General features: G+C 41.5%; 1 protein-coding gene across 6 annotated transcripts in view; it reads right to left on the reverse strand.

Moving 5' to 3' along the window:
* The window catches only part of GLIS3 (GLIS family zinc finger 3), a 658803-nt gene that overhangs the window by 132234 nt on the left and 501173 nt on the right, over positions 1–25396 (reverse strand). For 5 of the 6 annotated variants that reach the window (XM_033925462.1, XM_033925454.1, XM_033925471.1 and 2 more), the window contains one exon: positions 22598–22708. The exons of the other annotated variant lie outside the window; for it this stretch is intronic. In XM_033925462.1, coding sequence (XP_033781353.1) covers positions 22598–22708 — 111 coding nt within the window. The remainder of the gene's footprint in view (positions 1–22597; positions 22709–25396) is intronic. 6 annotated transcript variants of the gene reach the window in all.

Below are 25396 nucleotides of genomic sequence, written 5' to 3' on the forward strand. Positions count from 1 at the left end.
TCCCTGTACATCGCCTCATCCACGCATTGAGACTCTGGAGCTCTGCCTGTCTTTTGGGATCTGTGTGTGGAACAGGGAGCACTTCTAAAAATGATACCCTGGAGGTTCTGGATTTTAACTTCCTACCTAAGAGCCTAAATTTGACTTCCAGAACCTCCCTACCGCCTTTCCCTATGTTATTGGTACCCACATGTACCAAGACAGCCGGTTCATCACAAACACTGTCTAAAATCTTATCTAAGTGAAGCGTGAGGTCCGCCACCTTCACACCAGTCATGTAACCAAGTGATCCTCACGTCCACCAGCCACCCATGCATAATGATCGAATCTCCCCACTGACTATTCATGGTTAGTGCATAACTGGGAGTCAGGTTCAGGTTTATTAAATTTGCTTTACCGCTTAGAGATATACAGTCCATATAAACGGGTTTAAAATTAAAAAATTTTACAGATTGAACAGAATACCACATTATAAAAATAAAGTAAAGTAAAAAGTTTTCTCTCAAATATTCTCTCAGACCCCCAGAATCCTGAGCCACCAATAGAACCAAAGACTTAAACAGTATTGGCAAGGGCGGGGTAAAGAGTGTGGACCACCTCAGGTGCTCTTCTCTGCCCATCCACCTATCTCGTCAAATGATTTCTGGGAGTGAGCAACATCTCTAACCTTTTGTTCATGCTGGCCTCAACTCTGACATCACTTCCTGGTCAGGAGGTCGGTGTGATTGACAAGTTAGAGATGCTGCTCGCTGCTGGTGATCATTTGAAAAGATACGCTGGGGAGCACAGCGACAAAGGAATGGCTACAGCAGGAAAGAGTGCAGGGGGTGCATGGCATGGTGATGCTGGGCACCTCCTTCCCTTGCTATGCTGCTGCAGCCATTGAGCCGGCTATCTTAAGGGAGTTCTGGGGGGCAATTTGGGGACATGCCACATATAGGACTTGATATTCAGCACTAACCAGGCAAGGTTAGTATATAAATAGGATTGCTTAAATAGCTGTTCTATCTTTATGTACTAGCTGATGGCCTATTAGCATTGAATATTGGCTTAACTGATTACTGGCTGGTAGCCAAAAATAAAACTGGATACTTAATGCAGGTTGCTGCTATGAACAAGATAACATATTCACCAATAATTTATTTCTTGTTCATAGTTTCTGAGACTACACCCTTAATGTCGATTCCCTGAAGCAGTACCGAAACGTGACACGTCGGAACCAGTGAATTTCAAAGCTAAGTCTTATAATTTTCAGTACATCTTTAAGTCATAAATAGGAGATGTATACCTTATAGCTCTAGCAGCTTGTGAAACTACAATGAATGACCACTAGCAATAATTCAAACTCGTATTGAACATTGCAATGATTGGGTGGTAAGGTGGTGGTATCTGCCTTCATGTCTCTGAGAGAAGTTCGATTAGATGTTCACATAAATTAAATTTCGGTTAATTCATCTTGACCTTACAGAGTGACTTTTTTTCAAAATTTGATATTGTGAATTGATAGCTGCTTTTATGCAATCTTCTTCAAGCAGATTTTGCTATATGAAATATAAATAACAAATGCTACTCAATTAAACAGAGTAGGTCTACATGGGACATTTTCCCAGTGGAATAGTACCGGTAATGTGCCTCAGCAATCTGTGCTAGGAGCAACATTGTTTAACATATTGTTGAATATGGTACAAAATATTAGATCAAAGGTTTAACCTTACGAATTAAGAAATGATTGAGTTTAAAAATGGTTTGGACAAGTTCCTGGAGGAAAAGCCTACAGTTTGCTATTGACACAGACATGGGGGAAGCCACTGCTTGCTCTGGGATTAATAGCATGGAATATTGCTACTATCTGGGTTTCTGCAAGACCTGGATTAGCCACTGTGGAAACAGGATACTGGGCTAGATGGATCACTTGTCTGACCCAGTACAGCTATTTGTAGGTTCTTATTGGGCATTATTGATGAGGAAGCCCTTACTTGGAGAATTAATGTCTCATTGAAATCAAAATTACTCAGGCAAAGAATAGACATGGGCCAGGGTATGTGTATGGAGCGGGATATCACTGGTGCAATGGGCTGTTAAATTGATAACTTAGGGAAGATAGCAGACAAGATTGCCCCAAAGAGTTATAAATATAAAAGTGGGCAGGCATCATCCTGCATAGTTTCCTTTGGGCTTAACTGTTCTTAACCCATAGGCTAGACAACTGGAAAGAAAATGGAAGAAGTTAAGAAGTGACAATTCTAAGAATAAAGTTAGGGAAAAGTTCCATGTTTATAGAAGAGGACTATAAAGAAAAGAAATATTTTGCAGCAATTGGCTAAGGAGGATGACAGATCTAGAAATTCATTTGGTATTTTAAAGAAATTTACAAATTCTTCTGGGATAAATTTAACTGATGATGCTGGACTCAAGCCCGATCAATTTAGAGATTTATTTGACAAGAAAATTATGACTATTTAGATGTCAATGGGTTGGGCTGTTCTGTCAAGCCATGGAAGTTTGAAATTAAATCCAAAGAGGAAATTGTTGAAATTTCTCCAGTTGTAGATAGTTTAAAAGTAAGAGCAACACATCTACTTACCTTTAGACAGTTGATGGGGAGAACTGTGGTAAGAAATGAAGGCTACCTTTTTTTGAGCTGATCAGATTCCAACGGTTTTTTTTAAGGAATGAACAAACTAGGTGACCCCCCCCCCCCCCTATTTCTGCCATCTGATTAATTTATGTTACCAACTTGATTGAAACAGGCTTTTATAAAACTAATTTTTAAAGGAAGAAACAATGATTAAAAGCTTTTTTCATCTTATTGTCCTGTCTTTCAAATTCTTTTTTATGGAAACAAATAGAAAAAAAAATGTGTATAAACAGGTTTTGGAATATGTAGAAGGCATATGAAGTTTGAGCGATAATTGAATCAACATTTCTAAAACAAACACAAAAAAAAACCCCAAACCGTAGGATATCAGTTCTCACCTCATTAGTTAATTAGGCAGAGCTGGGATAAAGGGAAGGATGAAATCTTAATATTGTTAGACATCACATCAGCACTTGATACAATAAATTGACAACTATTACTTGCCAAACCATCTAGAGTAGGTATTCATGATTAGTTTTAAATTGGGTAGCATCTTTCTTAACACTAGTTAGAAGGGGAATTGCTTGAATCTATTTACATTCTCCTGTTATATAACATGGGGGGGAGGGGGCTTTCAATTATTGACATTTAAAATGCTGGGATATCTTGCTATACTGCATATATGCATATATGGTAATAGGATTTCATATACTGCATTTCTATAAGACAAAGCAGTTTACGTTTATTATATGGTTGGAAGTTGGGAAGTAGCAAAATAATGCTGCCTATAGGAGAGAGCATCCCGGTTTAAACAGGTAGATCTAAAGTTAAATTTTGAGAAGACTAATTTTAAATGATTTTCAGGCAACAAAATAGTTTAATTCAAGATCCTGCTCTAGAAGGTACAGCGTTGATTTAAAATTTAAAAAGATGTAGTAAAAAAACTTGGGAGTATGGCTTGATAAAATGTTTGAATTTGAAGAACAAATTTTGGGGTCATTTACTCATGTTTTAATCAGAGCTCCAGGGATGATTTGGAAAATTATAGCCCAATGAACCTGACATCAGTGCTGGTCAAAATGGTTTCTAAAATGGGATCGCTACATGTGGAAGTGGTACCACTTGCACGTGGAACTTGCCGAATTGCTGCGCTCACATGGAGCTTGCCGACTATATACGACTGTATTTTTGCCACATCTATATTTTTTAAATGACTGCTCTTTGTATGCACATCCTTATACATATTTTACCAAAGACTGCAGGTATGACAGACTCTGGTGCAAAATGCCACCAGAACTGAGCATGTCCCAATCTGTATAATCTCAATTCTGATTTCAATGCTCTATCTTGATCTTCTAGAGGCAGAGTCGGGAAGTAGCGGTTTAACACTGATAGGGGGACATCTTCTTGATATAGTTAGCTGGTGGCGAAACATGTCGGAGATTAAAGGTCCCTTGGCTCATGCGTTGTGCAAGCATGAAAAGCTAAATAAAAAATAACAAAAATATTTATATTATATTGAAAGTCTGAAGGGGTGAAAGCTTATCTAAACACTGCACTGAACAAAAGCACTTTGAAAGCACTTTAGCACTATAATTTTAGAAAATTAGAAAAAATGTTTTGAAGTAAAGAAGTCTAATAAGAATCACTGGTCCGATATATACCCCAACCAATGAACAATATGACTGGTTGGAGGTCGGCATTGTCTGAAGACTTCAAATATATGTATTACTTTAATTAGACATTAGTTGAGTGAACTGTTAACAACATTTTATAGCACTGCTATTCCTTATGTTGTTATTCTGTCGGCAGTGAATAGGGCAAATAGGTTATATAGTTCTATCTAAAATGAGCACAGACTTCAATCAGCTCACCTTTATCCACTTTTTTGTTTACACCTTCAAAACACATAATAAAACTAATATGGCATGACTTGACTTTGCTGAACCCATGCTGATTCATTCTCATTAAACAATGTCAATCTATACTTATCTATTCCAATTAATTCCCTAAATTTCCAACAATGTAGAAGGAGCATAAAAAGAACAACAGAATTTACAAAACCTAGGTAGGGAGAACGAGAGGGCACTCCCTAAAGCTGAAAGGGGATAGATTCTGTACAAACGTAAGGAAGTTCTTCACCCAGAGAGTGGTAGAAAACTGGAACGCTCTTCCGGAGGCTGTTATAGGGGAAAACACCCTCCAGGGATTCAAGACAAAGTTGGACAAGTTCCTGTTAAACTGGAACATACGCTGGTGAGGCTGGACTCATTCAGAGCACTGGTCTTTGACCTGGGGGCTGCCGTGTGAGCGGATTGCTGAGCAAGATGGACCACTGGTCTGACCCAGCAGCGGCAATTCTTATGTTCTATAAACATTAATAAAATGAACAAATGTCAATACAAATAAATAGAAATAATAGAAATTTTAAAAAAATCCAGCAGGACAATAATGGGTACATAAAATTGCACTTCCAGAACGGAGAATCAATTATCCTAATTCATCTCCCATAAAAAAAGTCATAATGCAGATCTTGCCTAAAATTGATCAAACATCCATTATGCTACCGGTGCTGTCTTGAAGTTATTCAAACTTTCTCCAATATCCATATATTTACTACGGTGTTGCTGTGCACACCCAAAAATCCAACTAGGTTCCTGGTTTTGCCAAAAAATGGCTTCCTCAAGGGTAAATTTCACATGGCTCACGCCCTGCCTTCAATAACCATCAAATAGACACCAAGACCTCAATGAGGCAGGGTGGGAGAGATTCCCCTGCATGAGCCATGTGAAATTTACCCCTGAGGAAGCCATTTTTTGGCGAAACCAGGATCCTAGTTGGGTTTTTGGGGGTGCATGGCAACACCATAGTAAATATATGGATATTGGAGAAAGTTTGAATAACTTCAAGACAGCACCGGGAGAAACACATCACGATTATTTCCAGAGAAGAAGGTTTTTTGATCTTTATAAGATAAGTACACTTTGGGCTAGATTCACTAAACTCCCCTTACCTTTACGATCCAGTTCCGATCCGTGGCCGAGCCTTGCTGGGCAACCGATCCACTAAAGGCTCCCCATGCAAATTACCTGATCAGACACATGCCCACAAGCGATCCCACGGATCGCTGAAGACCGATTGCGACACATGCGCAGACTATCATTGTTCGCTGTAGATGCGATCCATGCATGCGCTTGCTCTCCTGCACAAGCGAGGTAAAAAAAAAGGGGGAGGGGTAACATAGGAGGTCGTAGCTCCCGAAAGGAATCGATATTAAATAGTGCTTTGGGTCGCAGCTCCTGAAAGGAATCAAATATTAAACAGCGCTTTCATAACACACTTTAAACCCGCCCCGGCAGAGCAGGAGAGTCGGGGCAGAGAGCAGGGCGCCAGAAAGCAGGGCTTTTACTGCAGGGCTGGGATTTCAGGGCGGCAGAGAGCAGGAAAGGACGTGAGCGACTGGTCCTCAGTCGCTTCTTTTTTGATCAGCCAGCCCAGTCGGTGTTCCTGAATTTGTTTAGTGAATCAAGGCCTTCCCTACTTTGCATGCCGTTTCCCCTCATTTGCATGCGCGGATCGGATCGTGCAAAACATGTCGGGTCGTCTCTCCCGAGTCAGGTTAGCCTAAAGATAAGTGGCTTAAGTTCTTATACAATGATTACACTGGATTTTTATTAGAGTTGAGGAATAATATTAAAGAGAATTGCTAAATAATTGAAAATTAGAGCTACGGGTGTGAAAGCCGGTGATGAGAGCCATGTAAGTCTTCCTGCTGTCAAAACTCATTACAGCGGTGGAGCAGTGAGGCTGAGGCTTTCATACAAACCTAAAGAAAAGTTGAATATTGGACTTTGAATTCGGGACCCAAATACCTAAGTTACCTAAAAGGGGGGCATGATTAGAGGCAGATCGTGGGCGTGTTTTCGAGTTAAGCACATGTTTTTGAATCAGGCACTTAGATGCATGTACCAAGAAAACCCTGCTATAAATATGGTGCGCCTAGAATGATTCTATAGAATCATGCTTAGTGCCGCACTGATTTTTTTTAGGCAAACCTATATAGAATTGGGGCCCTAAATGCTTCCTTCTAGATCAGTGTCCCTCAACCTTTGTTGAGCCAGGGCACAGTAAACATAGTGGCTGTGGCTCGAGGCATCCGGAAATGCACCATCGACATGATGACATCACATGCATGAAGGCCCTCCAGACATGCCCTGAACCGCCAGTGGGGGGTGCCGACAGGGAAGATGCGTGGAGAGGAGAGGCGCCGGTGCCAGCTGATTGCCTACAGGACGTGTCCCACGCCACACGAGGCACGTCCTGTAGGCAGTCAGCCGACGCCAGTGCCTCTACTCCTCCCCAGTGTCTCGCGGCACACGTCAAATCTCAGGAGGCACAAAGTTTGCGATACACTGCTCTAGATATTTCTTAAGTGATCCCATTAATGGAGAGTTAACAGTAAGCTATTTTGAGGCCCTCGGTATGTTTATCATAATCACAAAAGTAAAATAAAACAATTTCTTGATCATATGCCTCTTTAGCTATAAATTAAAATATTATTATTATTAAGAAGAATTAGCCAAAAGGAAAGATTTATAAATTATAAAGAGTTTTTACCTCATGCAAAATTGTAATTTCTTTAATAAGACATTAACTATTTTTTATGAGGCCCTCCAAGTATCCTACAAATCCAAAATGTGGCCCTGCAAAGGGTTTGAGTTTGAGACCACTGCTTTAATAGGACCATGAGCTATAGTTAGCAAATGCTCTTGATCTGGAGGTGGACACAAATTTCAAACAAAACATAGCTGACCAAAGTATCCTTGTACCACATTGCTCAAAACTACTCTTAGTACCTACACCTGAGATTGAGGTATATAAGCCTGACCCTTGAATCTCAGTGGCGAGCACTTTTGTTTTCATTTTCATCTATTTTGACCAGCACTGATGTCAAGCTCATTGGTCTATAGTTTCCCAGATCATACCTGGAGCTCTGTTTAAAAAATGAGTATTACACTGGCCACATTCCAGTCTTCAAGTATCATGGAACATTACAGATTAGTAACAAGTTAGTAATCTCATGTTTGAGCTCTTTCAGGACATTGGGGTGAATACCATCTGATCCTAGCCATTAGTTGCTCTTTTGGTTTGTCTGCTAGATTTATAGGGATGTTTTTTAGTTGCTCTGAGTCATTATCATCAAAGATTTGCAGTGTGGCTATGACTCAAACATCTTCCTTAGTAAAGTCAGAGGCAAAAAAATCAATTAGCTTTCCAATTATCTTATCCCCTATCCTGAGCATTCATTTTACCCTCTGATGATCTAATGGGCCAATCAACTCTCTCATGGAATTTTTTTTTTTTTTTTTGCTTTAGATGTATTTGAAAAGGTTTTTAGTATTAGTTCTAGCTTGTACAGCAAACTTCTTTTCAGTATCTCTCTGGCCTGCCTTATTAGTTTGACATCTAAATTGCCAGTCTTTGTGCTCATCCCTATTTTCTTCATTAGGGTCTGCTTTCCATTTTCTGAAAGATGCCCTTTTGGCTTTCACTGCATCTATCTCACCTTTAAACCATGCTAGCTGTATGGCCTTCTCCAAAGTTTTTAAATGTGTGAGATATATATCATTTGGGCTTCCACAAATAGAGTTAGGAATTTGTAATTAAAAAAATAGAAAACAGAGCTGAAAATGAAGAAAGGCTAAACTGATTTCAGTTCTACAGCATGAAACATAGAAACATGAAGGCAGATAAAGGCCAAATGGCCCACCTAGTCTGCCCATCTGCAGTAACCATTATGTCTTTCTCTCTCTGAGAGATCCCACGTGCCTATCGCATGCCTTCTTGAGTTCAGATACAGTCTCTGGTCCTGATTCTCCAAAAGTCCGTCCCGATTTTAGGCAGCTGTAGGCGTCCTACAGCTGTCTAATCAGCCAATCGGGATGCACGTTTTTAAAAAAAAAAATGCTCCTCAGGCAGGCCGCCTATATTGAAGGCGAGGCCCGCAAGACACCTAGGCCCTGATTCTGTATAGGACGCCCAGGAGAGGTGTCCTATTCAGAATCGGCCTAAACTAAACCCCGATTCTATAACCAGTGTCCATGTTACAGACGCTGGTTAGAGAATCAGGTTAGATTAGACACGGCCTGCTACACTTATCGCGGCAAGGGATCTCTCTGCCGCTATAAGTATAGCGGGCCGCGGCCTGTCCGATAGCTGGCAGGAGGGTGCCCAATCCCTCCTGCCCGAAGACGCACCCCCCCGACAGTACCGACCGCCCCCCCTGACACTACTGACCGCCCTCCCCCCCCCGACATTACCGATCCCCCCCCTGACAATATCGATCACTGATTGATTGGCCAATCAGACCTTAGACTTAGTGGGGATGGGCGGACCCGCTATGCCTAAGGCCTGATTGGTCCAGGCTTCTAGAGCCTGGGCCAATCAGGCCTAAGGCTTCGGCGGGATGGGCCGGGAAGGGGTGGGCCCGCCTCATTTCGACAAAGCGTGCCTGCCGGCTGGGCGTGCAAGACCAGTCTGGCCGTAAGAACAGGTTTGGTGGAGTGGAGGTTTGGGGGTTGTTAGCGCCGGGGGAGGGGTGCGTCTTCGGGCAGGAGAGATTGGGCACCCTCCTGCCAGCGATCGATATTGTCGGGGGGGGAGATCGGTAATGTCGGGGGGGGGGGGGCGGTTGGTAGTGTCGGGGGGGGCGGTCGGTAGTGTCGGGGGGGGTGCGTCTTCGGGCAGGAGGGATTAGGCACCCTCCTGCCAGCGATCGGACAGGCCGCGGCCCGCTATACTTATAGCGGCAGAGAGATCCCTTGCCGCGATAAGTATAGCGGCCGCGTCTACTTACAATGTAGACCAGCATTTTGCTGGCCTACATTTTAAGCTTCTCTACTAGGGAGACGCGTAGGGCCGCCTAGATTCGCCTAAGGCCCTTAGACGAGCTTAGGCATCTTGCGGATCTCCCTATGCTCCCGGAGGTGCCTTCAGGCCTGCCTGGGGAGCTTTTTTTTTTTTTTAAAACGTGCATCCCGATTGGCTGATTAGACAGCTGTAGGACGCCTAAAGGTGCCTAAAATCGGGACGGCACTTTGGAGAATCAGGGCCTCTGTCTCCACCATTTCTTCTGCTAAGCAGTTTCACGCATCTACCACCCTTTCTGTAAAAAAAAGTATTTCCTTTGATTACTCCAGAAACTATCACCTCTTAACTTTATCCTATGCCCTCTCATTCCAGAGCTTCCTTTCAATTGAAAGAGACTCGACTGATGCACATTTACGGCACATAGGTATTTAAACGTTTCTATCATATCTCCCCTCTTCCGCCTTTCCTCTAAAGTTTACATATTGAGATCTTTAAGTTTGTCCCTATGCGCCTTATGACGGCCATGCACCATTTTAGTAGCCTTCCCCTGGACCGACTCCATCCTTTTTATATCTTTTACACAATATTCTAAATGAGGTCTCACCAGAGTCTTATACAGGGGCATCAATACCTCCTTTTTCCTACTGGCCATATCTCTCCCAGTGCACCCTAGCATCCTTCTAGCTTTTGCCATCACCTTTTCAACCTGTTTGGCTACCTTAAGATCAACACATACAATCACGCCCAAGTCCCACACAGATGAGGCGTTATTGCAAATAGAGCTAGTTGCTGCATAGGATTACAAGAAATGTGCCATAAAAATACAACTGATGTGGAACAAGTTAATAGAAAACAATTATGTACTCTATGCGATAATTCTAGAAATTGAGGGACCTTCCATGAAACTAACTGATAGCAGATTTATAACAAATTTATGAAAGCACTTTTTTCAGTTATTGTACAATTAATTTATGGAATTTTGTAGTCAAGGTTAGCAGTATAGCTGTTGACAAGCTGAGGCAGGCCCATAAACAATTATTAGCCAGAGAGCAGTAGAGATATCAGAGCCTTGCCTTGCTTTTGGAAATGAGAAATATGGAAAGCACTTTTCTGTTAGGGTCTGCTGGGTTACTCCAAGTTATATGGTCTGGTCACAATCAGATTCAGGCTACTGAGCGTGACAGACTACTGGTTTGAGCCAGTATAGCATTTCTTCTGTTTTGCTGTTCTTACACTAACAATTTGCATGGCTGTGTTTTGATATCAAAAGATATCTGTTTTGGGAGAAAGTATGGGGTCTTGAGATTCAATATACTGCAAGGGTTACTCTTCATATCAAAAATCAATACTTGCCAAATGTTGCGTCATGGGATAAGCCCTATATCAGTGTTAATGAAAATAACTGTATATAACTTTAAATAAATTAATACATCAATCACTTCACAAACATCCATCATCACAAATCTAAGTGCAATTTCCCTAACCATTTAAGTTCATATGAGCAACCAATGACAAATAAAGAAGGCATAACTTGCCAAAATTAACAAAATCAAATTTTGCTAGCTAATTATAAATCATAGGCTATACAGCACAATTTAATCACAGACAAATGAAGCATGTTTGAACAAATGCAAATGCCAAGGCCAACAAGCAATGTGATTGTCAAGAGATCTGGCAATCAAATAGGCTTACAATGAAAATTGCCTGAAATTGTTTTTTATGATATCCTGACTGGATTCATGTACTCAATTTTATGGTAAAGTAACTGTTTATGCAACCTTTGGACTTTTTATTTACATTTTAATAAAAAGTATGAACTTGATTGAGAGGACTATGATTGCAAAGTCTATAAATCACTATTAAATAATAATTTAATAATAATTTTATTCTTATATACCGCCAAAGCCACGGTAGTTCGAGGCGGTTTACAACAAGAAGAGCTGGACAATCAGCGAAAAGAAATTACAAAGACGTCGTTGAGTACAAATGGAGAAGGGCGGTTACAAGTAGAGTGGGAGTAAGTCAAGTGATAAGCATAGAGTAGAGGCAACGAGTTAGTGTAGGAAGCGTTATCCTTGGGTGTCTGTAGCATGAAGTCTTGCTACATTTTTGGATTCTGCACTGTAAAGGGGATGGGGCTTGTATGCTGCTTTTTCTGTGTGGTTTACATGTTTTAGCCAGGTACAGTACTTACTTAGTACCTGGGGCAATGAAATCTTACGTGACTTACCCAGAGTCACAAAGAGCTGCAGTGGGAGTTGAACTCACAAGCTCAGGGTGCTGAGGCAAATGCTCTAACCACTAGGCCACTCTTCCATAGAAAGGCAGTATACTAAATCAATGACCCTTTCCCCTTTACTTGTGACTTGGCTCTTCGACCTTTGGTCTGCCCCTAGTATGACAACAATATTGACAGCTCATGAATTTTGTCATTCATTGTATACATGCTCATCTCTCTTAACTACCTACTGCCTAATTTTGCCAGTAACCCTCACGTAATTTTTTTTGTTCTACATTTTTAATGACTTGTATGGTTTAGCTTATGGTCTCTTTACAGTAACTTCCTAGCATCAATTATTGCTTATCTTATAAATCAATTCATGGAGATGTTTGGGTAAAAGCCAACAAATACAGATTTCGCTGCCTTCCCCATCATCACATTTTCTCTCTCATATGTAACACACATGCTTGTTGTGTGTTGTGGACAATGATTCTTTCTCCCCAGTGGAGGAATGAAGCAGAATTGCATGACTCACTGATTTGGGTTATTGGCAGTAAGTGCAATAACTCATTAGCTCCACACAGTTAAGTGAAGTTTTCCTTTTATTTCACATTTGTGGAATGCTCTGTGGTATCATTTTTAGTTGGTCTACAGTGAGTTTAAGCAAGGAGGATTTTACAACTATCTCTCTCTTTTTTTTAGAGGAACTACTCCCAATAAATATAAATGAGCTCAGTTTATCAATAGTGCAGTCACTAAGGTGTGAGACCAACATTAGGGATTCATCATTTTATTGTCTATTAAATTTTGTTTGTTTATGGATTGTATGATTGTTTTTAATTGTATCTTAGCATCCACCCTTGACGCAGCCCGAGGGCAAAATGTGGCCACGTCTGGTTTTCTGTTAATTAATAAATTGCATACTTCTCAATATACCTGATCTGCTTCGTGTCTTCTACTGGTGTGAGTGCTTGCAGATTGTCACCTCTAGTTTTACTGTCTTTCACCATCTGCCAGGAACTTGTCCACACCTTTTTTTAAACCCGGAGATGCTAATCGCTGTTACTAAATCTTTCAACAACAAAATGATAAGGATATGATGCTAAATAAGTTTGAATAATTTTTCACAATTTGGTGTAAGCAACATAGAACCATTTGATTGCCACAGCTCATTATGGGCTCTTTTAGAAAACTGCGGTAGTGAGTCCCGGTGTATTATAGAAAGAATTCTGGACCAAATGCCTGTCCAATAAATTTGTAGATTAGAACATGAATAAAGGAGGTGTGAGAGAGTCTTAAGTTGTTGACGATAGGACCAACATAGCTTTGAAGACGAATGTAACACCTTTGCAATTTTAGTAGGGGTCCAATAAGCTCTACATAAAGTAAAATCGTAGACCGACATATAGATGCCAACATAGTGCGTCTTGCTGAAAGTGCCCAAAATGACTCCTAATCAATTTCCTCAGGATTTACATTCAGATCTGACCAAATATCATCAAAGGAAAAAAAGTAGTAAGAGCAAGTCACTTTTCTCTCACGGCTAAGCCCTCTTCCCTGAGATGCTGCTGGCACAAGAACATGATGCATCTGTTCTCACATTTAAACTTGAAATTGTGCCAGCAGTAGTGCACATAGGAGAGCAGAGCAGCGTGATTTTGCTGCTGTGAAGGGTGAGCCAGTGAGGCAAGCTTTGGCGCCCTGAGCCAATGCCTCACCTAGTTCATGCCATTAAGTCAGCCCTGCAGGAACAATTATGTACCATGTTGCACTACAGTTTCTTCCTTTATCCCAGGACAAGTAGGCAGCATATTCTTACAAACAGATGGGTAACATCATTCATGGAGCCGTTTGTGAGAATATCTGCCTGTTACACCTCTTACAGGTAAGTAACAGTGCCTTAAAAAAGCTTGAAACTAAAATAAGCATGCACAATATTTAAGTAGAATGGACAATTATTTCTTGCATACCACTGAGCCATTAGTTTGCAGGACATTATTCTCCTTTAAAATGTTAATATTTTAATTTTGCTTTCAGGCCAGCTATTTCTTTCTTTTCCTTTGGGCTTCCAGCTTAGCTGGTACCAGCCTCTACTGGCCTATTCACATATACCTGGTATTTTTATCTCCCTTCTTCCCCCCTTTGCTCAATTATTGATATCCATGGGCTGTAGGTTGCAGCTCTTTAGGTCTTTAGGCAAGTTACTGACTTCATCGAAAAGACTAACATGTTACACCCAAAACAAACGGGGTTCTGTCAACACCATTCCACTGAACTCTCGCTTATAGGTCTGACCACAAAAGTTCTATATCATCTTGATCACCATCAATCAGTTTTACTCATTTCTCTAGATCTCTCTTCAGCCTTTGACACGATTGATCATAAACTTATTTTCGAGCGCCTCCAAGACACTGATATCACCAACCAAGTGTTGGATTGGTTTACATCCTTCTTCTCAGAACGCACCTCTAAAGTAATCTTTAATACTGCATCCTCTGGATCTTTTAAAAACGAGCATGGTATCCCTCAGGGTTCAATTCTACTCTTTAATATTTTTATGGCGCCCCTTTTGACCTTAGGCCAGTCTATCGGTTTTACGAGGTACGCTTACGCTAATGATGTTCAGCTTATTCATCCTATTGATCTGAACAATCCTGGTGAGATAACTATCATTAACAAAAAACCTGAAATTAAACTCTGGTTGGATTCAAACATGTTATTCTTAAACGTTGATAAGTCAAAAGTCATGACCTTCCCCTTCAAAGAAGGATTACAGGCCCCTTTGAAATTTGACTCTTCACCCATCAAAATTGTTAGGGGTCACTTTAGATAGCAAATTCTCTTATTATCTCCACATTAGTACGATTGTCCAGCGATGTTTTCACCGGCTAAGAATGACCAGATCACTTTCTAAACTTCTGGATACTGCCTCTTTGAACATCCTAATCCATTCCCTTGTTATTTCATGCATAAACTACTGTAATGCCCTCTTTAATGGAATGACAAAAAAAAAGAACTTAGGCGACTTCAGATTGTGCAGAATACTGCAGTAAAAATCATTAATAACGCAAGGAAATATGATCACGTTTCCCCCACTTCTGCATAAGGTACATTGGTTACCCATTGAGCACCGAATTAGCTACAAAATCCTCCTTTTAATCTTCAAAACCCAGAATTTATCAATAAACTCCTTATTCCATATAGCCCATCCCGGTCTCTCCATTCTGCAGCCCAAAATCTCCTTAACATTCCATCCTTAAAATATATTAACACTATAAGATCAAATAATTTTTCAGTGACAGCACCTTCCCTTTGGAATTCCATTCCCAATTACATAAGGGAAGAAACTTCCTTAGGCCCTTTTAAGATAAAGTTGAAGACTTTCCTATTCTTTGACGCTTTTGATATACTAAACTAAACTAAACCTTAAGTTTGTATACCGCATCATCTCCATAAAGATTGAGCTCGGCACGGTTTACAGGTAATTCAATAAATGAAGGAAGGACATGATAAGAAATTACAGGTTATGAAGACTTTACAATGAAGGGCAGCCAGATTTGAACTAAATACCTGAACTGCCCTGGAATTGTGCTCCCTTGAACTCTCTCACTCTCTCTCTCTCTACATATATATATTTGGCGACATATAAGGGCAATAATCTTACTGTTGTTCTTCAGGTCAACCCTTTCCTTACTGTTTTTTCCTTATTTGTTCTTTTCTTTACTTATTGTAGTTCCTCCCTTTTCCCTCTCGTTTTACTTTTGTTTGCCTGGTGTATGTGTTTTTGTTTTTACTATCCAGTCCCCAGTTATGATATGTTTTGTTTTTAATCTTCTGTTTTGTGCCATTGTATGCTGATAATGGATTTTATTGTACATCACTTTGAATTTTGGATAAAACGGTATAAGAAATTTTTAATAAACCTTGAAACCTCTTGTGGAATTCATTGAGCATGGACCCGTTTGTCCAGGGCTGTAGCTCACTATCCTCCCCTTTTACAAAATCGTAGCGCGGTTTTTAGCGCTGATCGCAGCGGTAACAGCTTCGATGCTCAGAGAATTCCTATGAGCGTTGGAGCTGCTATTGCTGCAGCAGGTGCTAAAAACCGTGCAATGGTTTTATAAAAGGCAGGGGGGGGGGAGGTGGGGCAGGTGCAATTGCTGAGGGAAGCCAGGGTGCCACAATTGTGCCCTGTCCATTGGCCTCCCTGCTGATGTCACAAAAGTGAACATGGTGCACAACAGGAGCAATTGGAGGGGTGTCACATAGGGCATGTTTGCCACTTGAGCCAGTCCTACCTGTGTCTGCCCATTTGATGGTACTATGTATTTTGATGCCAAACTGTAAGATCTACCATTGCAGCATCCATAGCTTTGACCGGCCAGAGGAGTAGAGGCTTGGTCCACATAGGGGAAGAATGTGACGCAATGGTTAAAGCTACAGCCTCAGCACCCTGAGGTTGTGGGTTCAAACTCACATTGCTCCTTGAGAGCCTGGACAAGGCATTTAGGGCTCCTTTTACTAAGATGCGCTAGCGGTTTTAGCGTGCGCTAAATTGCCGCACGCGCTAGACGCTAATGTCTCCATTGAGCTGGCATTAGTTTCTCTGCGTAGCGTGGGGGTTAGTGCGCGCTAATCTGCAGCGCGCGCCAAAAATGCTACCGCAGCTTAGTAAAAAGAGCCCTTAATCCCATCATTGCTCCAGGTATATTACACAGATTGTGAGCCCTCCAGGACGGATAGGAAAAAAATGTTTCAGTACACGAATAAATTCATGTAAACCTTCACAGACTCCGACGGATTCAGAATGCTGCGGCTAAGCTTATCTTTGCAAAAAGTAAATTTGATCACGTCTCACCGCTCCTGTCCAAGCTTCATTGGCTTCCGATAATTTCCAGAGTCCACTTCAAATGCATCTGCCTAACTTTCAAGATCCTCCACGGCATCCTTCCTCCATTTATTCCACTTTCTTGGAACTCCTCAAATCTTAATACCACCAGACCTACCCAAAAATTGAAACTATTCTTCCCCTTATTAAAAGGCATTTCCCATCCAGGAAAGCTGGGGACTTCCCTCCCCTTCAGATTCACCGAGCTCTGGAACAACCTTACCTCCCCTCTTCGGAACCTGAGTTCTCTCCAACTTTTCCGTAAACATCTGAAAACTTGGCTTTTCTCAAAAATGTAACACTCTCTCCTCCTTTGATATCCTAGCCCTCTAAACATCCTTCTTTCATCTGATCTTCATCCTTTCCTTGGAGTTCCTTTCTCATCCCAATTCCTGTAAACCGTGCCGAGCTCCACAACTATGGAGATGGTGCGGTATACAAACCTAAGGTTTAGTTTAGTTTAGTTTAAACCATTCTGAGCTCTCCTGGGAGAGCAGTATAGAAAATTAAATAAATAAGTCAAACCCTATTTTTATATATGGTAGAGTGCAACACTACCACTGAACCACTTGGCATTTGATCAATGCACTGTAGCCTTTGCAAAAAAAATGACAATTTTCACTGCAAAAACCTTGAGGGAGTGACATGAAAGAATGAGTACTCCACACAGCGGAACATGCCGTAAATCTCCATTTCTCTATATATCTGGAACTCTATTCTATATTGTTTTATTTATTTATTTCAATTTTTGGCCTGAAGTGGAAGGCAGTTAATTTGGCAAAAAGAACTTTCAGAGAACTGGAATGTATATGGAAGGACAAATAACTATTTATGAAATCATTTGCAGCAGTTTAAAATGTTCATATGATCTACAACATCAAAGTTGTAAGTCCACGTGTATTTTCTTTCAGCAATGATAAAAGACAAACCAAAAATGTTGGAAGCATTATTTCCTGAATCGGTGTGGGATCCTTTGCTTGCCTGTATTTGCATTCCTTCTTTTCCTGGGCAACCTTTTCCTCTCCCAGAATCCGGAGTTAGAAATTTCAGAAGGGAAGTCATTCATGCTCTGAGAACAGCAATTTTCTGGGAGGGTTTAGTTTAATTCAAGAAGGTAGACTGATTGAACTAGAACGGTCAATATCTCTTAGCATTCTTTGTGAGGAGTTCCCTTTGAGAAATCTTAGAAGTTTGAGTATCAGACTTGGCTATTCACCCGAGCAGCCTGCTTTAACAAAAGACTGGACCCCCCTTACTCTCCCATCCCACCCCCCACCCCCCAGATAGATAGCACCTAAAAGCAGAATCAGAAACTTCGTATTTTTTCACTAAGCAGGTTCTTCTTGCTCCTTTGGTCTTCAACATTAAAAGGAACTAAGGCATCTGTAGTTTTCATTTGCAACTCCCCAGGCTTATTTCAGAAGCTGTTTTAGAAAGGGGCTATTTACCCACTTAGGGGAAAAGTCATTAACATAGGCTACTGTTAAATATGAGATTTTACACTTCTCCCTCTGTATTTGCGGGGGATGCCGGCAGAACATAGCCATGAATACCGAAAAACTGCGAATAACTTTTTGCATGTTATTCATGGTTTTTCGATAAATAGACCTGAAAAAGATAATAAACCGTGAATAACCCGACCTGTTATTTGCTCCGTACAACGCCGGGAGCAGCGACTTCCTTCAGGAACCACCGGGAGCAGCGATTTCCTCCATGAACCACCAGGAGCAGCAATTTCCAATGTGAAACGCCAGGTTCAGTGACGAAAATTAGGGGGGGGGCGGAGTCAGCAGCCGAAAAATCACAAATAAGTGAATCCGCAGATACATAAGCCGCAGATACGGAGGGAGAAGTGTACTGTTATTAGTAAGTAGGCTATGTGATACAGTGAGCAAGGACGGGCCCTGTAGCCAGGAGGAACCAGAATAACACAGTGGGTTTAAGGTGAATAAAATAATGTTTTATTTAAGATGTCAAGTAGGGTTCCTGTTCAATTTACAGGTGGAGGAAACAAATCCAAAATCCTAGTCCTTCTGCAGTGGTGTACCTAGCATATTTGACATCTGGGGCTGATCACTTTTTAAAGCCCCTTCCTCTATATATATATATAAAAAAAATATTTTTTAGTAATAATCCACAAGTTACACATCAAGAGTGCACCTAGGAAAAGGCAGCATTTTACACACTTAAGTGAGCAAGAGAACATCAATATACTCATTGTAAAACTAAACGAGCCAGATTAGTATAGAATAGATCAATCCTGCACAGTCAATGCTAACAGGATCCATGTCTTTTTCATACACATAGAACATAGATATACCCTTGCCTAGTATGGAATAAGATATCACAAACTAAAATTAGAAATATGTAGACGATAATTAAATGGAACCACCAAGAAGTCAGACTCTGCATACGGTGCAACACCTTTTCCCAAGTTTGAATGCCAGCAAGTAACATATATGGAGTTTTTCTACTCCATAGCAGATCCTCACTCAGCAATATAAATATAAAGGCAGCAAATGTAAATTAAAAAAAAAAAATTACAATAATCACCACTTTACAAATTAACAAATAGAAATAAAATTAAGAAAAATACCAATTTGCTTTCAGAGGCTAAAACCTCCTTCCTCAGGTCAGTACAGTATACTGCTGTTCCAGTATCCTGTCCTGACCTGAGGAAGGGAATTTTGGTATCCAAAAATTACTAAAAAAAATGTATTATTAGTCCAATAAAAAGATTACCTTATTTCCATTTTCTATATACAAATGTTTATCAATACAGCTACAATACTACTTTATTCTAAAACAATATAAAATTTATATTTTTCTACCTTTTGTCATCTCTGGTTTCTGTTTTCCTAATCTTCTCTTCATTCTCTTCTTTCTATCCAGCCTTCTTTCTCTGCCCCTTCCATCCATTGTCTGCCTTCTTTCTTTGCCCTTTCCATCCTGCCTCTGCCCTCTTTCTCTGCCCCTTCCAAACACTGTTTGCCCTCTCTCTCTGTTTATTCCAACCAGTCTTCCCTCTCTCTCCCTTCCATATCGCATCTTCCCTCTTTCTATGCCCCTTCCATAAGCTGATTACTCCCCTTCCACCTAGCATGTGCCCCTTCTCTCCTTTATATATTATTCATTTAAGCTTCATCCCTCTCCATTTTTCTCTCTTCTCTTTCTCCACCCCCTTCCCTATGATCTGACATCTATCTCTTCTTTCCTTCCTTCTTTCTACCCCACCCCACCCCATGGTCTGGCATCGGTCTCCTTCCCTTCCCTCCCCCCATGCCATGGCATCTCTCTTCATCTCTCCCTATCCCTCTCCCTCCTTGGTCTGGCATCTCTAATCCTTCCTTTCCCTCCCTCTCCTCTCGTCCCTCTTCCCTGGTCGTCCTTCTCCTCTCTTCCCTCTCTCCCTTCCTTTTGGCTTGGCATCTCTCTCTCCTCTCCCTTTCCTGGTCTTTCTTCTCTCTTCCCTCCCTCTCCCCCTCCAGTTGGATACCCCCTCTCCCTGTCACACCACACCCCACCCCCACTAAACCGGCAGCCTTCACAACTTGCTGCTCTGGCCAGCAGTGGACTTCCTCTCTGTCGGTCTTGCCTACTTCCTATTTCTGCAAAGGCAGGACTTGGCAGAAAGGATGGCCCGATGCCAGCAGAGCAGCAAGTTGTGAACACTGTGGCTGGGGCTGCTGCTGTTGGAAGGCGAAGATGTAGGCCCTGTAAACACCCCCTTATGTGCTGTTCTCCCCTCTGAATGCCACTGTCCCTCTGTACAGGTCAATCCTTCTGTAGCTTTTCCCTGCAGTACCATAGCATGCAACACATGCTGCTGGGTTATGGTCTTGCTCCCCAGAGTTACCAGCACAAGTGTTAATAGTTCAATGTAGCCAGCCTGCAGTTCGCCATGTCAAAGTACCAGACTGTAAGGTTCCAAGTCAGATTTTACCTACCTGGCTGTAGCAATGGCAATTGCAGTTCCAGTTATACATAAGGGACCTGATTCTATAAACAGTGTCTAACTGTGCCTAGTGGTGTCTAAGCGGACGTGGGTATCACTAGGAGGTAGGCGCCGGTACATTAAGCACGGTTTTACCAGGCCTAATATACCACAGCCTAACTCAGAAGCTTAATGATACTTAGGTTAACCATGCCTATTCTCCTCCCCTAACCACGCCTACTTTTCAGGTAGGCATCATTAGGCACTGGAGGGCGCCTCGACTTAGGTGCAAGTTCAATTGCCAATTAAAATCACTTGGGTTTTTTCTCTTTTTTATTGAAATTTAATGCAATTAAAAACATCTAGTTTGTATATTCATACATAAAACAATACATTAATTCATTGTATATTTTATCTAATATAATAAAGAGCTAGCCACGCATGCGCACTCCTATTTGCGTGTTCTGTGCGCTGTAGGTCTGTGGCCGAAGGAGTGCGCATGCGCGCTAATACGTCACCAGCCTATCGCCTCCACAAGCCAGACCACAGCCAGACGACGTTCTCCGTTCCTCCTGCCGCCGCCGCCGATCTCCGTTTCTCCTTTGCCGCCCACCCCCTTCTCTTCCCGTGGGCCCGAATGGCGATTCCAGCAGCGTGTACATCAGTCTTCACACGCTGCTTCGGGCCCTTCTACTGCCCTGATTTGCTCTGCCGCGTCTCTGATGATGTCATCAGGGACGTGCCAGAGTAAATCAGGGCAGTAGAAGGGCCCGAAGCAGCGTGTGGAGACTGATGCAAGCGCTGCTGGAATCACCACCTTTGTAGTCCGGACCGCGGGAAGGGAAAGGGGGAGGTAGAGGAAACGCTAATGCTGCTGCACAGGGAACTGGTGGGGGGGGAGGGAAATGGAGGGGAAGGGAATGCTGCTTTGGACAGACAGACAGAGAGAGGAAGGGAGACAGAAAGGAAAGAAGAAAGACACAGGGTCAGGGAGATACACAGAAAGACAGACAGGCAAAGGGGGCCAGGGACAGAGACAGACAGAGCCGCATCAGGAGGGGTGCGGGATGCGGCAGTGGGAACTTTTCCAATGGGTGCAACTGGGCAGCTGTCGGGAACCTCTGATCAGGGGCAGAGCAAGGTAAGAGTATCATAGGGATAAGAAGGAGGAGGGAGGATAAAAAAGGAAGGGATGCCTACTGCTGGACAGGGGGAGAAGGAAAGAGATGCTGATGGACAGGGGAGGTGAAGAAAAAGGAACGGAGGACTAATGTTGGACAGGGGGAGAAGTAAAGAGGTGTTGCTGGACAGGGGGGAGGTAAAACAAAGGGAGAAGGGCTGCTACTGCATAAGGAGAGCAGTGAAAGGGTGGTGGTGGACACAGTGGAGGTAAAAGGAAGGGAAAATGGACAGGGGGAGCAGGCAAGGGGTGGTGATGGACAACCAAGGAAAAAGAAAGGCAGAAAGAAAGAAAGCGGCTAAGGAGAGAGAGGAAAAAAAAGACAGACACACACACATATGTTCTAGCACCCGTTAATGTAACGGGCTTAAAGACTAGTTTCATAATAAATGCTAAAGATATCAAAATATCTATAATGCCTATTATATCCAAACCCTTCCATCCCACCCTCCTCCCCCCTACCACCCCAGTAGGAGGATGTGTGCAGGAGATTCATAAGGTGTAAGAGAAAGATTATATAAAAAATTATTACAGATCAATGGGACTATCCTTTTGGGAACTGATCCAAGTTTCATATGCATCCCAAATGGTGTTATAACTATGTATCTGATTTCTCTGGACTGGATTTTGGCCCTTGAGGACCGACATTTGACACCCCTGATTTAGAGAATCGCTGATCTTTTCTGGTGCACAATTTTGGGTGCAATTTAGAGAATTTCTTCCTTATAGAAGAATGAGTATGACCCTCTTGCATCCCAGGTCCAGCTAATCAGGGAAGTGGAAGACAACAACCAGGTCCCAAACCCAGAGATTTCCATAAAGTACTGCACAGTACTAACATGAAGCCAATGTGCCAGCCCAGGAACCAAATATTTTAGTGTGAGCATGACCAAAGATTTCTTTCTCAATCGCTGTTGGCAAGTTACCTTTTTCCTGGCTTGCTGGTCTTTAGAAGAATGTGCCTTGACATGCTTCCTCAAGGAGCTTGGATCGGTGTAGCGTTTGGTGCATCCTGGAATTTGACATGCATAAGGTTTCTAAATAAAAAGAGTTGGATAAACAATTTTGGTTAACAACTTATGTGTCAGAAAGGAAATTCAATTTTAAATGTCATGATTTCCATAGTATGCACTAATTTTTGACCTGACTGGTATGATTTTTTGTTAGATATCTGTATTGATAGTTGCAGGAGAAAAAAAAAATACATGCATAAGAAAACTTAAAATATTTCAAAAAAATCATAGAAGCTAAAATATCAGATACACAATAAGTTAACAGTGTAACAGCAATAGTGGTAACGACTCCCAGATAACAGAGTGATAGCCAACACAATACTCAATATGACTGAAAAGATAGAAGAAAACTCCATAACACTAGAAGAAACATATGATCAGCTTGCTCCTGCAAACATTTCCATAGGTTGTGATACCAGGGATTTATGGAAAAGTATTAAAGGAATGTCTGACTGGTATGATGCTTTAATGCTGTTTACTCTATATTGGTTTAAGTTTCTATTAATACAACTCGCAATTCTCAATATCTTGGACATAATTTGAGGACTTGAGCTGAAGATAAGCTATAATTTTCCTTGCTGAGTATTATATGATATTGTAATATCTATGTTCATTTTTTCTATTATGTTTTTGGATAAATGTATTTGAATATTATTTTTTATATATTACTTGCTTATCTTTAACTTTCTGTACAAGTGGATAAAATTTCAATTAAATATTTGAAATGAATGATATGTAATTTAGCAAATTGATAAATAAATAATTAAAATAAATACATACATATCTATTTACTAAATATGGTGCATAAAATTTCAAAAGGTTACATGGAAGAGAGACACACCTTCCCGACCTTCTAACGGAGCTATTTGACAAAGGGTGTGACCTTTCTGTGATACCGACATGATATTACCACCTACCCCAACTGGGCTGGATACCCCATCAGCAATAGTTCCTACGTCAACACCATCTGAAGATGAGGAAGAAGAAGACGTTAAAACTGAAGAATCCCAAGAATCAGATGATTCCCAAACTCCCAAAGGACCCGCGCTGCCACCTGCCACCGCTTATTTTCTGAATCCATTCGCTGGATTATGTGTTGAAGCTGTTGCAGGAATTTCTTATCTTGTGACAGGCCAACGACAGTTACCTATGTATGACCTTAGCTGGTCCCTCCAATCCATTAGACTTAGTTGCGCCTGAACCTTTCCTCCAATCCGCTTAGACCGTGCACCTGCCATCTCCAAAAAGTCAATGAGAGTAGAATTAAACTCATCATCCTCAGGCAGTAGATCATTGCTTGCATCCTCCACACCTTCTTCCTCATCCTGATGCTTCGGGATGTCCCTGTTAGCTCCTTGAGGCACCATCACTCTCTGCTTCTGATGCTCCCTTAATGTAGCCCATTTACTTTTCTGAGCCTTTGCAATTATTTTAGGGGCCCTTTTTACAAACAGTTGTTAAAAATGGGCTTAGTAAATTTAATGCGCATTAACACAGCAATAAATATGGCTTTTTCTCATTTTTTTTTTTATTTGTAGGTCCTGAACTGAGCTTCTTATCTTTCCTCCTAAATCTACCTCTCCTCTTCTCTATTTCTGTGGATACTCTCATCCTCCCTGTCTCGTCAGCCTGCAACCTCAGGGTCATCTTTGACTCCTCTCTCTTTCTCTGTACAAATCCAACAGACCTCTGAAGCCTATCATTTCTTTCTCTATAACAGGGGTGGGGAACGCCGGTCCTCGAGAGCCGTATTCCAGTCGGGTTTTCAGGATTTCCTCAATGAATATGCATGAGATCTATTTGCATGCACTGCTTTCAATGCATATTCATTGGGGAAATCCTGAAAACCCGACTGGAATACGGCTCTCGAGGACCGGAGTTCCCTACCTCTGCTCTATAATATCACCAAAATTCGACCTTTCCTTTCTGAGCACACTACCAAAGCTCTTATCCACACACTTATCTCTCACCTAGATTACTGCAATTTGCTTCTCACAGGTCTTCCACTATACCAATACATTCCAAAATTCTGCTGCATGACTTATATTCAGCCAGTGTCACTATGCTCTCGTTACCCCTCTCCTCAAGTCTCTTCATTGGCTCCTTATCCATTTCCGCATACAGTCAAACTCCTCTTGATGAGTTACAAGTGCATTCACTCTGCAGCTCCTCAGTATCTCTCTTCTCCTAATATTCCTCCCTAGAAACTCTGTAGTAAGTCTCTCTTTAACTATACCCTTATCCTTTATTGCCAACCCCAGACTTTCTCTCTTGCAGCCTTGTATGCCTGGAACAGACTGCCTATGCCAGAATGTCAACTCCTTCTCTGGCACTATTCAAACCTAGGCTTAAAGCCCATTTATTCAAGGCTACTTTTAACTCCTAACTCCTACGTACTTGAAAAGTTCCTGTCTGTTTTATCAATCCTTCTGTGAGAAATTCCCTAACCCCTTTTTGTTAGTTTTGATTATATTGTAAGCTCTATTGAGCAGAGATTGTCTCTTACATGTTTAATGTACAGCGCTGGGTATGTCTGGCAGAGCTATAAAATGATAAGTTGTTGTAGTAGTAGTAATTTGTCCATTAGCACTGGCAAAAGGGCTCCTTATTTTCTTCTATACTGCCTGCAAGCCTGAAATCTATCAAAGCTGTGTACATTCAGGTACAGTATGTATTTTCTGTTCTCAGAGAGCTCACAATGTGACTTTGTAC

This window comes from Geotrypetes seraphini, chromosome 1 (genome assembly GCF_902459505.1).
Source record: "Geotrypetes seraphini chromosome 1, aGeoSer1.1, whole genome shotgun sequence".
Taxonomy (NCBI): domain Eukaryota; kingdom Metazoa; phylum Chordata; class Amphibia; order Gymnophiona; family Dermophiidae; genus Geotrypetes; species Geotrypetes seraphini.